Below are 16,796 nucleotides of genomic sequence, written 5' to 3' on the forward strand. Positions count from 1 at the left end.
TTTGAAAATAATTCGGTCAAAAATTTCCCCTCCTGGTCTGTGCTGCAGATAACAGAGTTTGTAGGAGGAATTACTGGGATCAGGGGGAGGCAACTCGCAAGCTGGACCTACTCCACAGTGTGTGTTTGCCCAGCCTGCTGCCTTAGTCTTAGATGACCCACCACTATCACATGCACAAGTCAGGGTCAGGGGACTCCGGGTGTTCTGGGAAACTCTGTCCAGAGAGAGCTTGGAACTGTGACTTCTCCCTGTTACTATCTCCTTGTGACCTGTGAGGCAGGCCCTGCGATTGGTATCCAACCTATAATATTAGCCAGTTTAGACCATCTAAATTCTCAGATAAGAGAGGAATATTATTTTCCCCCAAATGTCAAATGTGCATGACATTTTCATGAAAAACACATTTAAAAAGTCCTTTAATTAAAGGCATTACCATGCAATAGCTTCATTTTACTGCTTTTGTTTATATTGGGTAGTAATCTGTAGGAAGTAATAATTTACATGAAGATTCTAGTTCTCTCATTGTGAATAACRGTGATAGAATTGACCCCTATGGCAGAAAGTGTACTTTGATGGGAAAGGGACTTACCTAGAGTCAGGCAGATTATGTTATTTATATTTGGCAAAGGTATTCTATCTGTAAAATATTTCCAATTTTTCAAGTATTTCATATTCCAAATGTGTCCTTTAGGCAAGCGTTTAGGAACAGATTGTTAGCATGAAATGGTTTTCTGCAGAGGGAATCAGTTAAGAGAATTTTGTTCTGAAAAGAAGAATGTGGGTAGGAAAGTAAAGAGGATAACATTAAAAATAGGGAAGATTAAAAATGTTCACTGTGCAATTAGTAAAGCCAGACACGTTTTAGAATAAGTAAGAAATCTGCAAACATTGGTGAGCAGAGCTGAAAATGTTTTTTCCTGCCTCTTTTCCACCCCAAACAGCCAATCAGCCAGATTTTGCTACTGTTGCTTGCGTAGAGCAGCATGTTAGCCAATAAACGATCATATTGACTTAAAGGGGATTCGCTGAGCAGGGAGCTGTTTAGCTAAACTACAGTTATAAGTAACTATTCAAACCCAAATATATATTCAACCCCAAAATATATATTGAATTAAAAAATATATATCTCAATCCATAAAAAAGGTCACTTTGCAGTGATAATTTTATTTATAAGTATACTTTAGCATTTAGGATAAAGCATAGACCTGTCTTTTTATTATAATATGTGATGAGATGGTTTTGTGTTGGATAAGGAAAATGTAAAGTCCTATTTTTGTAGTGTATAAATAAAATGGACTCTCTAACCCTCATCTTTAAAAATCTTGGAATCCTTCGAAGGAAACATGCCAATTTAACAATTTAAAAGCACTTAGCAAGTTTTCCCAGTGCCGAACTTCATTTCTATAACCAGTGTGGTTGCTTGTTGAAAAATGCCATTGGGGACAATGTAGCTCTGACTGTGTTTAAAAATATTATTCTGTGAAATCCACCAGAGAAAAATGAAGCTAAATCTTAGAGCCTCATATGTTACTGTGGAAAGAGGTGATAGTGGCACCAAATGGTAAAGGGAAAGTATTAAGATGGCTCTTCAGTCACAGAGGAGATGAAGTCCTGGCCATCTGTAGGGTGAGAAGGACGCTCTAAGCACCCGCAAGGGGGGCAGAACTCTGGAACTCAGATGCTTCCTGGAAGAGATGGACTGGACAAGACAAATAGTCAATTTGACTGGATAATAGAGTTCTATGTTGTCTTATTGGTGTATCCATATGTACTTGGCTTACTGGTGTGTATTTTATTTTGTGGTAATGATCGAGTCATTAAAAATGATTCTGAACTGTTGAAAAGCTAATTATATGTATGTCTCATGCTTTAACCACTTTTTTACCAGAGATAAAAAATTTTTAAACTTTTCTTTGTGTAGTTTCTGTTACAGCGTTTATCAGCCATTCATTAAAATGCATTCCTTTTCATCTGTTTTTGGTAGGTAACCTTGGACGGGTGGACCACATCACAGAGTTTGAGTATGACCTGTTYATTAGACCAGATACCTGTAACCCACGCTTTCGAGTTTGGTTCAACTTCACTGTTGAAAATGTAAAAGAATCCCAGGTAAGTTCATATTAAATTAAACAGTATGATGGCTTTAAAAATTGCTTACTCCAGCATATAAGGTATTTTCTTTTGTAAAGAGAAAAGAGGCCATGCAGGTTTTGTAACTAACAATTTGCTGTAAAATATGATTCTGTCCTTTGAATTTTAATAAGTAAAAACAGGTGTCACCATGACTGAATGTCATCATATCCTTCAGCTACCCAGGACAGGAAATATTTACAAAGAGAATATAACAGTTTTCACTTAACATGATTTGGATTAGTAATGGCTGATATATATATTTGTGTTAATTTATACAAACCAAATATATGTGTTAATATATAAAGAAGTCCATAGTAACCATTCAAATATTATCACTCAAACCTTCATTTAGTGCACTTGAAACTTAGTGAAGTGGCGTCACAGACAGACATTACTCTAGTACCTTGTAGTAGGAGAGAAGTATCTTACCAGTCTGACCCTTGTGAAAGATGAGTTTTATCTTTAAATGTGAAACAACTTGATAAGCAACTGCTTCACCTGCTTTTAAGTATCATTTCTTTGATTTAAAAACACCCCACGGGAAAGAAACTTCTTGTTTTCATTTTTTTCACTTAGACTAAAAAAATGTTATGTACCAACTTGCACATTGACAGATCAACAAAGATTTCATTCCACTTCTCACATGTACCTTGTGTGTTATTCTGCCATTCTGTGTTAGTTTATCCTAATCAGATTGTCATTTTTGCTTAATGGAAAAAATGTATTTAGTAAGAGAAAAAAATTGCAGAAGCTTGATATTTGTATTCCTATGAGACTAATATCTTTATATCCACCACTATACCATTCCTGTTACAACTAGAAATCATGAAATTGTTTATCTATCTTCCTGGCGCCTGATACTTTATCAGACAGACCCTTCCCCCTGCTGTGCCTTAGTCAACTATGATCAAATTATATAGTCATGAGATGAATGGGAATCTGTCTCAAGGAGGCAAAGAGATCTGGTAGAAAGATACAATATATATCTAGTGCTTACAGGATATTTGTTTTCATGGTTGTCTACATGAAAGAGAATGGTTTCACTATTAAGTTTGACTTGTGAGGTCTGTTTTTATAATGTGTCTTCCTATAATCTTTTTTTCATCTCTCCAATTTCCGTTAAAATGAGACCTGCATGAATGTAATCTAGTCTGGAACCTTATTTAGGCCTTTGTACTGGCGGACATGGGCAGTATTAGTCATTGCAGCTCAGCTATATTAAATGAATGTTAAAAATTGCTACATCAAACACACTGTATAACCAAGTTTGTGCATTTTGATTGTTTTCTTTTATCTTTTACTAGAAAATAATAAAATAAAAAACATACCATTCAGTATAGCATAAGACTGTTACACTAATGCACAAGTATTTTTTACCAGTTTGTGAAAGTACATATCTTACTAACTCTCTATAAAAGTAATTATCTGTATAGTATGATATTTATTTTTGATATAGCATATAGACGATGTGGGAGGAAAGCAAATCTATCCATTTTTACATCCTGGGTCTAGTTTCAGTCATTTAGGTGAGGAATCAACAGGAGTAGCTACGGTTAGTATTTTTATATATTGTATATGTTACATTTCCTTCTTATTGTTCCTCTTTCAATGTCAAATTCTTAAATAATTTGCATAGATGTGAAAATGTGCTGAAGATCTTTTTTCTTGTTATTAGAATCTCTCCAGTCTTGCTTGATATTTCATGCTAAAGCCTCTACTCACAAAGAAATTAATTTTAAAGGTATCATGAGAAAACAAGACACATTCTTTCTTTATCTGACTCTTACAAATTTTCCTCTTGTTGCATCAGACTAATCATTGACACACAACAGTGGACAAATGGATAAAAAAGAGAAAGAATAAGAAACAATATGAAGACAATAATCATACAAGCATTAGAAACATAATTGTACTGTACATGTTTTTGATTTATGTTTTCAGATCCATGAATTACAAATTCAGATCCATACGTTACCAGGTTGCAGTGCAGTTTTTGCAATGTTATTTAGTGTGCTATTCTATGCTACGAATCAAGGAGCGAGAAATGAAGAGAGACCTGTGAGATTTTCCTGTCAATCTCACTATCCATGCATTCCAGTCCAATTTTAATTGTCTCAAGCAATGGGGCTTCCACTATTTACATCCAGAAGCTCTTCCATGGACTCTAATCTCACTGATGGTGTTGCTTGATATTTAGCCTAAAGCCTTCCTTTATTTAATCCCATTATTCCCAGTTATAATTCTGCTTAACAGTAACTCCTCTTGATACAAATAAATCCTCTTCATCCTTGGCTAACATTTATATTTCTGTGGATTATCACATTCCTCATCGTTTGTCTCTCAACCTAGCTATCATGTTTAGTTCCTTTAGTCCTCTATCCACTTTAGCTTTAAGTGTTAAGTATTTTTCTGCTTTGGGGCCTTTGGACTTTCATCATAAGTGAATCTTTCCAGCCCTTTGATAATTAGCCAAGTTTCCTAGGGAAACAAGGTTTATATGATCACAGTGTCTATGTTATACTTGTCTGCCTAGATTTATGTGTGGCTGCCAATTTTTTTCCTCTCCTTTATCCCTCAATAGCTTTTTAACTCTTGGCCAGTTTCAACCCCAGTGGGCAGAAATTCCTGTAACTTTCAGGAAAGCTGGCTGCCAGATGGGCAGGAGATCCCATTAGTGCTCCCACTGGCAGAAAGGCTGTAGTATGAGATCATTTCTTATTAAACATCAGAGAATCCACAAAGGAGAGGCACAGGAAAAAGTACTGTTTGGAATTTTCATTTTTAAAATAGCAAAGAATCCAACCATGAAATCCAAATCCATAAGACTTAGTAGTTTTGCTTCTTGCAGAACTTCTTGTTTTTATTCCTCTTCCAGTTCCTTCAATATTTCCTTCAAAATGTGGAACCAAAATTTAATGGCAAATTCTGAGTGCTCTAACATCCCAATTTAAGGAGAAGGAACTCTAGCCTCTTTGCTCCACTACTGTCTTGCTATGGAAAACCAAATATTGCAGCAGTCTTTTGTTGCTTTATCACTATGGAAACTCATGCCTAATTTGTTGTTCACTATGATACATAAGTCTTTTTCAGAATGATTGCTTCCTTCCCCCTGTTATGTATGTGTTAGGTTACTGTTGTGCTGCGGTAAGAAGGTCAGGAAATAGAGCTCAGTTCTGTTGAATAGCAGTGAGAGCTCTAATCTTTTTTAAATTATTTTTATAATTTTATGATAAATGTGTTTTATTTGGTATGTACTTTTTTCCCTACATTCCAGGAGAACTTTTATTTTTCTTTTCCTTGGAAGCTAGTAAATGAACTTCTTCCTCCTCGCAATTTGGACTTCATGCAACATTCATATTAATTTTGCACTTTTTTAGCCAGGAAATATCAAAAGAAATAGCTAATAGTTTATATTTCTGGGAAGAAAGAACCAGCACGTAGAATGCCTGTATGATGTAGAATTTGGCCTTTTGGTCTCCTTATATGGTTTGAGACTTGCAAGTCAGTTGGTCTGATAAGATCTGAGCTGTGGATTTCTTTAGTCATTTGTTCAGTGAATTTAATTAACACCAATATTGGAAAGAACAAAAAGAAACTGATATGTTATACGTAAGGGCTATAATCACACAATGATTACTCTTACAATAACCATGAAAGGGAGAATGAAGGAAAYAGGATTTGCTGTGGAACACATGGTCTCATGGGCAAAGCCTCCAATTTCTCTAATTATATACATGTCACAGGCTGCTGTCTATTTCTAGATAATGCTCTTTATTGGGCAGGGTTTGTTTCCTATTGACTTTGACCATGGCCCTTACAACACCCTCTACAATTTTGCTAAATTCCATCTCTGTAGAACTGGAAATTGGATGGTCAAGTGTCACATCCCGATTGCATTTCAAGTATTTTAAACAGGCAGTGCTTCAGGTGCCCAATTACTTCTGGGCTAGAATGTCCTTAAAGGTGTTAGTAGGAGCAGTGATTCACTTGAGAAATGGAAAAAGAAAGAAAAAAAAGAAAAGAAGAAATGTGTGTATGTATGATAAATTATAAAAATTTGCTAATATACCAGAATTGGAGGCTTTTACAGTTGAAAATAGTTGTTATTTCTCTTGGGAGACCCACCCAGAAATTCTACTCAAGCAGTAGGCACTCGTTGTGCCTACTTTAGACACGCTAGAACAAAATTAGCTCGGTCCTGGAAGATTTACTTTTGAGGAATTTGAGAAAAAATATCAGTTGAACACAACAAACTGATGACAGTATTAGAAATATCTCTGGGAGGATTCTAATTACACAAAAAACAGCAACCATGTTATACCAGTAGGTAATGCACATCTAGGCTGCACAATATATTTTTTATGTATATATATTCTGAACAACTCTGCTATACGATGAATGATGTTCAGAAATAGTATTTTYGCTGAAATTAAAAAAAAGATTTTTTCAACAGAAGGGGTTTCCTAATACTGAAAATTTGGATTCTATAAGTGTTGATAAACACATTTGGAATTTGTCATCTCAAAGGTACAAAATATATCAAGTAGAATAGAGAGGAAGAATGGATATTTGGCAACTAGGATTTGATCTTTACTTATACTTACTGTATCAGTTCAGGTCAAGGTTAAAATCAAAGAACCAAAGATTATTTATTTCAAAGAGATTCTTTCAGCAGCTTCACCTGCAGTTGGATTGAGACTACAATTTTAATTTAAGAATAATTTTAGGTAGTTATATTATGTATATGTATGGATTGGGAAAACGGATAGCCTATTCTTCTTCAGAAAATTAGAAAGGATCCAAAGGTAAGAGATAATATTGTATGTGAACATTACTAGGAATGCACAGGGCTATTGTTGATAGAGTTTTCTCTTTTTTGTCATATACTGTTTTGTAAAATAAAAAGGTTGTACAATCTCTAGCGTCTTTGTCTGATTGTATTTTGAGGAAATAATGATTATAGGGATTGGATTTTGTAGCGTACTCAGGCCTCTTATTAATGTCCTTACACAACCAAGAGAGCCTTAGCAGAGACCTGATTCTGTTTGAGAAATAGTAATAATATTGTTGCAACCGTGATTGTTTAAAGATACAAAAGTGATCAGGTGTGTAGGGGGAGATAATGCCTTTTAGTAGACCAACTGATACAGTTTGGAGTGGGGGAGAAGGAAGGAAAAACGGCAAGATTTGAGATGCATAACCGCTTTCTTGGTCTCTTTAAGAACTCATCTGGCATAGTTAATTCCTGCAGAAGCTGCCTCTGACTGTAAGGTAGAAGAAGGATCACATCAAAAGTGGTCTAAAGTTGGAAATATGCCACATTTTTGTCTTCTTTTTCCCAAGCAGAGATTTTTCACCTTACTGTCATTTGTTGATTCAGGTTTCCAGTATCAAGGTGCATTATAACATTTTTTATTCTTTCCAGCCTCTCATTTTAGATATTTTCTTTATTGTATATTAAAAGCCATATTGCATTTACCTAGTTTTGTGAGGCGTGCAGTGCATTTTTCTGTGAAGGAGTATAGTTCTGAAATTTTGAAGACTTCTCTAAACCAATTTTTGACTTGCAATATTTCCTAACCAATCTGAAATACATATTTTTTGTAGTGTGTTCCATCACACATACCTTCTTACTAAATTACACATAACTCATTCATTGTTGAATAGTTTGCATTAATATTTTATTAATCCTCCTCTGGTTAGCTCCCATAATCTCTCTAAATATCTCTTTATAATTATTTTTGAGGAGAATCTCTGGATTATTTTAATTTTGCTTGCTTAGGAAGCTCCCGAATGTTATCCATCTTTATGCAGTCTTGTTACGCTAATCTTGATTATGCTGTAAAGGTATCCCTGCCCATTCCTGTATTTTGGTATTTTATTCAACTTTTGCATGGGTTGATATATACTAATCTTTTTCATGTACCCATTTTGTTTTATCATATTAATTTATTTTGTTTCATCTCTTCTGACACTTGTCTTGAAAATCACCTAATTTTAACAGGCTAAAGATGGATAAACCTATCTGCTTTCCAAGCACATTTTTATGAATTAAAATTTAGAAATTTGAAGTGTGGAAGTTTATCACAGATAAGCACGTAGGCCTAATAAAGAGTCTGAACAAAGCCAGTATCTTAGATGTTTTCTTTGATGTATTTGAATGTATTAAGAATAAGAACATGATTCCTGGGACTATTTTTGTTGAACCGATTTTTGTACTGCATAAAACCATTCTAGAGTAACATAGCAGAATCTTAATGGAACTCAGATTACGAGATGAGGCATGCAGTGTGAGGACATTTGCTTCCAAATCAGAGTCTGTAAGCAAAAGGCAAGATCTCTATTGTTAAAAAGATGTTTTAAATTTATATTGCTTTTATAAATTTGGCTTTAAAGAAAGGTTTTGGGTAGCCTTTAAAATGTGTTTAGTATCTTCCTTACTATGTTGTTTATTGTATAAAAAAAAGGTAAACTGTTTTACATTTGCTCTTTGTAGAAAATACATATACCTGCCTAATTCTTTTTCCTCTCCTTTTTCTATGCACTTTTAAGTAGTAAACAATTAAAATGAAATCCAATTTTGTATGAAAACTTTGTGATACAAATTTATATCTATTACTGTTATTGCCAGTAATGTAAAACACGGATATAAAAACATAAAAGAAAAACTTTATGCAAATAAACTGTGGGTAATAGAAATGTAACAACATAGCAGGATGGGTGAGTTTTAAAGCTGTCTGTGCTGCTTGGTTGATCTACTACCGAAGAAAATTAAATACTGATATTCAAGTTTCATGCAGTTTTATGGGTAATTTTGAGCTTTTTCTGTCAGGAATAAAAATCACCAATGCTAAAGAGGAAATGTGTCTGAAACAAGATTAGAAATCTTTGTATTTGAGTATTTGAGTTCTTGAAGTTTCTTTCTATGAGACTGGAATTACTGACTTTATCCTGTCAAAAGACAGGAACACTAGTAAAAAAAAACCATCAGGTGCCTACTGACACAGGCAAAATTGTCATTGATTCCTCCTTGTTTTACAATGTTCTCCAGAATTAGTACTTATAAGCAATCTGAGAAGAATTCATTTTTTTTTAGCACAGATGAAATGGAAAAACCAAGAAATTCATGTGAGGCCTAAAAGACAGAGGTTTGGGGAATCGTTTTCTGAACCACTCCATGTATCTGACCAATATAACGCTGAATCTGAATTTTGTTTTTTTTCCTCTTCCTGCCTAGGTTTTCTGCTTCCCTAAATAAAAATCATGAATTCTATTTAGCAATTCCCAAATAAGTATCTGTTTATCTGTGTTTGTTTAAGTGCCTGTTTAATAGCCTGTTTCTCGGTGATATTGTGAGCGTCCGTTAACTGAGAAACACTGTGGATACTCTTCAATTTTACCTCTGTTGACTTAATGTGTAGCAACTGGAGGGGAGATATTGAATGTCAGTTTTCCAAGAAATCTGATTCCGTTCTGCTGATGCCAAAGTCTAACCTAACTATCTAATCATCTTAGTTTGAATTATCAGGCTCTGTCTTTATGCTGTTATCCATCTATTTGATTGAGTAAAATGAATTAACTTAAATTTGTTTCTTAACTCTCAGTCATGAAAGCTCTCAATTTCTGTTTCTTCAAGTACATGTTTGTATGTATTTACTAGCTCATTTTTTTCAAATGGGTATCGTTCACTCAATAGTGACTTTTGAGTTTGCACCTATGTCTTGAGAGCAATTGGGCCATTCCCACAAAGCCATAAGGGATTAAATCGTTCTTGTCATCCCATGTTTCCAGCTCATATTGCCATCTTTGGCTTTGAGATGAAACTGCGGGTAGCTTTTCTTCTCCACTTACTGTAATTTTAGTRTTGATTTAGTTAGATCAGTGTCAACTTTTTATGTAGTTCCCATCTGAGTGATGATTTTCTTTTGTTTTTGGTTACCAAATAGTGGGTTTCAGTTCTTATGGGTGAACTTAATCAAGATTTAAATTTTGACATTCATCTAAAACAGCTGTGTTCCTCAGTCATTATCATCCAGTGTTTTATTTTGTCTTGGAGAGGGACATATACTGCAGAAGTGTTGAAGTTATAATTCTTTCTCTAAGGAATATTAAAAAGGAAGGGAAGCTCTCTTCAAACATTTTCTTCTGGACAAATCAGTTTCCTATCCAGGGAAATAAAGTTAATCTGGATCAAAGAAGGCTTCCATTGGAAATTCTCTAGTGTTTGCTAGTGAGCAAAAATGACAACAGGTGATGCCAATTGAGAGAGTTGTGTGCTTGGGTCCTTTGGCTGTATATTTTACAACCTAGAAGCAGCAAAAATTTGGACTTTCTGTCAGTTTTTGGTTGGTTTCTGTCCTGAAAACAAGATTGGACAACACATTTTAAGTAATTGCAGTTACTAGAAGGTAAGTAGACTATTTTTTATATAGCATATGCCATTCTAAGCCTACTTGTAAACCCCAAATGTATCATTGATTTACCTCTAAAATGCAGCCTCCTCAGGGTTTGAGTGCAGTGGTTACTTAGGAGAACACAGTATGCATCATTTACAGCTGGACATTGAGAATACTGTGCCCATCAGAAACTGCTGAGAAGATTTAGGTAGACAAAATGTGGAAAGTGGCAGTGGATGGAAGTTAAACTACCTTCTAGTATACTTAGTGGCCATAGTATATAAATGCATGCGATTAAAACTGGTCTTTTTTCTYAACTATAAGATGGCATCTCTCTCTGTTCATTGTTCCTAAATGTCAAAAGTAGGTAATTTGTTCAGCAGTTGAGAGTGAAGGAGAAGAATTCTGTCTACTAAATTAAAACACTCCAGTGCCATTTACTTGGGATTTGTTCCATAAGGACCTACATTCCATATGTTGGATATGCTGATGACCCCACAGCCTCACTAACTTCTATGTAGGCTTTATATCTGCTGAACAGAAGTTGTGAAGAATAAACCCATAAAACCTGTCTGATAAGTTAAAATTTTTCTTAATGCTGACAGCTAAGATTGAAARTAAAAAGGAGTGCCTTGACTTGAGTATCTTGTTCGCAGCTGGCCTAACAATGCCGTAGTATTTCATACTATCAAACTAAATGGTGAATCTAGAAGATTCAGTACGGATGATTATTTGATAAAAATATATGTAATGCCTAGAATGAGGAATACTTGAAAGAAATTGGAAGAAAGAATCTTTGAGCCAGACTCATGACTGCATGTTTTGTAAGATATTCTGGGATCATAGCATGTGGTAATACGGATCCATTACTTTTGGTAAGGGAAGGGCTTGAATTATCTGATATGCATATTAAAAATGTAATGGATTACTTCAAAGGAGCTTTTGAACTTTTCTTAAGTAGYTTGGCTGATCTCTATATTGAATAGTGTTATAATTTTGTTGCAAGTCARAAGTGCGTAGGGTTAGAAGATATGTATAGTGACTGAACTAATTATTTATTTACTGAAGAAGCCATATGAAATGTTAATTAAATAAGAAACAAAGTGATGACATTTAAAATAGATTGCATGTTTGTCTCAACATTTAAAAAAAGAAAAATCAATTGAACATGCTGCAGTTTTGAAGAAAAATAATGTTGCCATTTTGGAAACTTGTGCCTATATTGGTCATGTATAAAATTAGATTTATAAATGATGATTTTTCCGAGTTGGAAGCCTTTCAAGTACATATAATTTTATTTTGGATCAATAATTTTGTCGTGCTTAGAATAGATTGAAGGTACATGTGAAGCTTTGGTAAGTGCAATATAGTGTGCATCTCCATGAAATTATCCAAAGCTGTCATGACATGTATCATCCTTTAAAAAGTAATGAATACAGATAGGCTAGTAGATATAGACAATATTCAGTGTTAGTAAAACAACTGCTGTCCTGATGAAATATTCTTACTTGGCAAGACAGTGTTAAATTCTTAAACTTTTTTATTCCAGGTGTCTCTAAGAACATTTTAAATGTCAGGATTTTGTAATTACTGCAAACATACTGTATGCTTCAGACTTAACACTGGTTTTTGCTTACAGGAATCTAATGGCCAGGTGTGTTTAATTTCCTATTATGGTGGCATCTGTCACTCAGAATGTCAAAAATGCATTATAAATGCCATAAACAAAATCAGCACTGTCTGTGATGATGTTGATGTCAGTGATGTGACATGCTGTTCTTTCAATTTAAGAACATTTTATTTACGCTTAAATACCTTTCTCCCCTTTCCCCCTCTTAGTTCCAGTGTTAATTGCCTTCTACCAAAATTTGGAGTCATTCTGCTTTTATTATTGAAAAATATTTACATTGGAATATGGAAGCATAGAACAAAAGTAAAAGAAAAAATGTTCACATTACAGAAATGAATATGACATCTTTTAAAGTTTCCTACATTTAGCTTTTTTTTTTTTTTTTTTTTTAAATCTTTTGCATGCAGAATATCCTATATTTGAACTATGGCAGGTTGAAATACTGTGCAGAGATTGTTGAAGAAACCTGAAGAGAAAAACAACCCAAAATATGCATAAATTATTTCATGTTATTGGGGGGGGGGATATCATTTGCTCTTTAAATCACAAGAGAGAAAAAGAAGCTATTGTGGAATAATTGTAGAAAATTGTCTTTTTCTTCCTGCTGAGGAAGTCTGAAAAATGAAGTGGTAGTGGTATTCCATAGGAGATAATTACTTTGTACTTTTTCCTCTTTGGAAAGAGCAGTGAAGAATCCAGTCTTCTGGCTGCTGATTGTGGTTGTCTGTATTAAGCATAAGCCTCCAATATTTTTTGTCTCCTCTTCTGCTATTCATAGAGGTGGAACTACGCCTATAGATCTTRTAGCACACTTCCTTCATCGTTCTTGTTGTGTACAATCTCTGGGTTAAATATATTGGGTTCGTTGTGCACAGAGTTTCTTTACATTTCTGATAACTTACAATTAGTGAATAAAAAGGGGAAGAAACTGGAATTCTGTTGGTGGAAAAGTTAATACTGACAGGATAAACATAAATTCCTGAAAATTAGTGTTGTGCTATATTATAGGCAACGAGAGCCTTCCACTTTGGCTCTGTGGAAGCTGTTAGATGGAGCCAAGGAGCTGTGAAAGGTGGTAAAACCTTACCTGATCTTGATGTCAGATTCTGGAGGTTATAGGTACCCAAGTGCCTCAAAGAACCAGTATTATTTTACTTTTTTGAAAAGACTGTGCATATTTGAGGAAACCTTTTCAGACAGTGCAGATTAATTCTTGTGCACACCAACCAGCAACTCATTTTTAATCCTGGGATCCAGCACATTGTTTATCAAGTTTCTTTCATACCCAAACGTGGCTCGGGGCTTCTGAGCCAAGCCCATATGTTTCTTGGGTTACATGAGAGACTCGTGAGTAACGGGTTCTGCTTTTGACTGAACTAGCCTGCTTCATCGAAAGATGGAAACTTCCCGTCTTCAAAGCATATGGTATCAACACTGTTTATTCCAGGACTGCTAGCCAGAGGCTCTAGATGTGGGACTGGAATGATCCTGCGACACCATGGGTACTGGTCTAATAACGAAAAGATGAGGAAAAAGCAACCCACTGTCGTTCTTGCCGTGACTGCCCTGCATCTCTGATTCTCTTCTGCTCTTCCCAGCCTCCCATCAGCAGCCACTATAATTGAATCCGTCTTCTCACTTATGACACTGGCTTTTCTTTGGCTTTCCTGCAAAAATAAAGAACTGGCATAACAGGTCATGCTAAGGATTTGTCTAGCTTGGTATCCTGTTTTGGACAGTGACCGATAGCTGCTGCTCAAAAAAGATAGTATTTAAAATCTAGGAAAATATAGACTAATCCATTCTTTCCTCTCCTGGTATCATCAGAATAGGAAAAACTGATGTATGTGGGCCTCACAAACCCCAGGACAATCCTGGTGCCTTGCAGACCAGCCGGACGCCTTCTCCTCACACCAGGCACGCGGCACACCGTTCACACGGCTCCTACTACTCCAGATTACATACAGGCTGTCGGAGGGCGCTGGATTCACTGGAGCAGCTGCCTCCAAATTGGCCTTTTTGACAGGCRTGGGTGGACCCTGTAGATTGTCTCACCCTTCTCTAATCTGATTATACTTTTTGCTCTCTCATAGCAATGAGTGCTGCAGCTTAATTATGCAGTTTGTGTAAAAATAATTTCCTTTGCTCTGTTTTAAATATGCTGGTTAATATTTAATATCATTTTTGTGTTATGAGAAAGAGTGGATAATTTTTCTCTGCTCACTTTCTGAACACATTTGTGATTTTATAAACTCCTATCATTTTTCCCCTTACTCATCCAGTTTATCCAAGTTGGAGAATTTTAGTCTATTTAGTCTTCTCATCTGTTTTTACCAGTAATTTTGAGGGCAGATAAAGAGAACATTATCTAGGAAAAAAACAGATGTAAAATGGCCCATCAAATTTAACTCTGTATAAAAAGTTTTTTAATTTTTATTTTTGTCATTAGGTTCTCAAATTAACACTCGTCACTTCTGTGATAGAATGAGATAGTAAATCTCCCACTGATTTCAGTGGGAGCCAAGTTCATACAGCGTTAAATGCTCCTGAAAATCAATCACTTTAATCAATTATTTTGTCACTAAATATTTTGTCCTGTTGCTATACTACTAAATGTATATGTAAAATGTTGGAGGAATAAAGCTTTAAGTTATGAAGGAAGGAAAGAAAAATTCAGCCATGGTTTATAGCTATCTTTTTTTTTTCTAACCATTAATGGAAATTGGAAGATTCCCCTGCACTGCATAGGTGACCTGAGATACAACAATACCTATAGTTAAATGATTGTTTCCTGCGGCAAAAATCCTTTAACCTTTCAATTGAAAAGGCTGTGAAACCCTGTGTAAAGCAAGGGAGTGAGCAATTTTTCGCTTTTAAAAGTTGAGAAAAAGAACACTGGGTTTCTGTGTTAACCCTCAAAATAAAGCTACTGGATTTTTGATACAGAATACCATATCATTAGCCGATTATAATTTACCAGTGCTTAACTGAGTGCCATTTGCCATTTACACCAGTTTAGGCTCTGGCGCCTAAGCCCTAGAAAATGCCTGCTGCTGCACCACTGCTCGTGATGCTTCTGATAATTTTTTTGCAAATTGAGAAGCTCCGTGGAAGCTTCTAATTTTCATAGTAGCACTACCATGATGAACTGTGGCTCATTACTGTAAACTGATGGCAACTGTTAATACTATTACAGGCAGAGACTTTTTATTTAAGGGAAACATTAGGCAGTAACTGGTAGATTTCTGACACAGTATTACATAAAGCTTCCTGTTAGCAAGGAGAGCAAAGAGAAATGGATTTGAACCCATTAGTATCAGAATTAAGTGTCAAAAAGCTAGAGCAGAGTTCAATTTATTTCTGCAATAAAGTGTAAACTAGAGATTGACTTGACAATTATTTTACCTTACATTGCTCTGGTTGTTCTGAGATGACTATTCCAACATCAAATCATCTTGTTTGGACATCTTTTACTAAATAACATGCTAGTCGAAGTATGTATTATGTTATGTAGGAGCTAAAACTTGAAGGTTTCTGAAGTAGAAATGAGTTTTTTATTACTRCTTTTACTAAAGGATGTATATACAGTGAAACTTATTCAGCGTAGGTTTAAAACAACTSCATGTATTTCTGCTAATCTAGTGTATGGTGTTGAATATAGTTTAGGCTGTCATTGAAAGGATAATCTTTCTGAAGCTCTTAGTAGCTTTGAATAAGAAATACAAATAATCTGCCCAAAACATTTGTCTTCTCTAAGCCGGTAACTAAGCAGTATTCTTGTTTGTTTCCATCTCCTTTTTTTCTAATAATTTTCCAAACTAAGTGACAAAATATTAGATAACTACTTTCTTATGGTTTTAAACTGTGAAGAATGTTTTTATCAGCTTTTTTGTGCATTTTATATATTTTTGCCTCCAACTGAACACAGATGTTCATAAGTTCAGATCCTTAACCTTGCACATCGTACCTGACTTTTGTTGGAATGGCAAATCTGACCATACATGTCCTTTCATAAAATGGTGAACTTCTAGAGCATACCTATTGCATTTTCCAGTTTGTGTGGCATAATTTTTTTTTTTGATGAGTTGCATCCGTTGTTCTCATATACTCTGAACTCTCGCATGAAATGTTATACAAAGCACTTCTATTTATTAAAACTTTTAAAAGTAGTATATTACACGAGATGCAGATTCTCATAGCAGATTGGCTTCTGTACACCTCTGCACATTTGACTGCAAGATTGTTTTGTACTTGGGAGTAATGCAGGAAGCTGAATGCTTCCTGTGTTGCATTTTATCTTATTTTATTTTATTTTATTTTGGATGCCTGTATGCTGATCTTCTGTGAACCCTGTGGGCAGAACTAATCCAAACGTAAGAGGACTACACGGTGTTGTGAAATTCATGGTAGGACATGCTTGCCCCTGAAAACTTAAGTCCTGCCCCAGAATGAAAATACTGATGCTGAGTACCTCCAGTGTTAGATCTAGAATTGCCTTAATAGCTAGCTTAAACAGAATATCCTTCCTGGCAGGCACGTGGAATGGCAATTCCATGGATTTGGAATAGCCAGGATCCAGCTACAGTAGCTGTTTGCTGTGGGCCCTCTCTTCCCTTTGGCTGCAGAGGGGCTGAACA

General features: G+C 35.2%; 1 protein-coding gene across 1 annotated transcript in view; it reads left to right on the forward strand.

The window, feature by feature from the left end:
• AGBL4 (ATP/GTP binding protein like 4) overlaps positions 1-16,796 on the forward strand; it is a 950,635-nt gene that overhangs the window by 29,683 nt on the left and 904,156 nt on the right. Inside the window, exon 3 of the mRNA XM_026086666.1 lies at positions 1,985-2,109. Within this exon, the coding sequence (XP_025942451.1) occupies positions 1,985-2,109 (125 nt within the window). The remainder of the gene's footprint in view (positions 1-1,984; positions 2,110-16,796) is intronic.

Source organism: Apteryx rowi, unplaced genomic scaffold (assembly GCF_003343035.1).
Source record: "Apteryx rowi isolate R43461 unplaced genomic scaffold, aptRow1 scaffold_7, whole genome shotgun sequence".
NCBI lineage: Eukaryota > Metazoa > Chordata > Aves > Apterygiformes > Apterygidae > Apteryx > Apteryx rowi.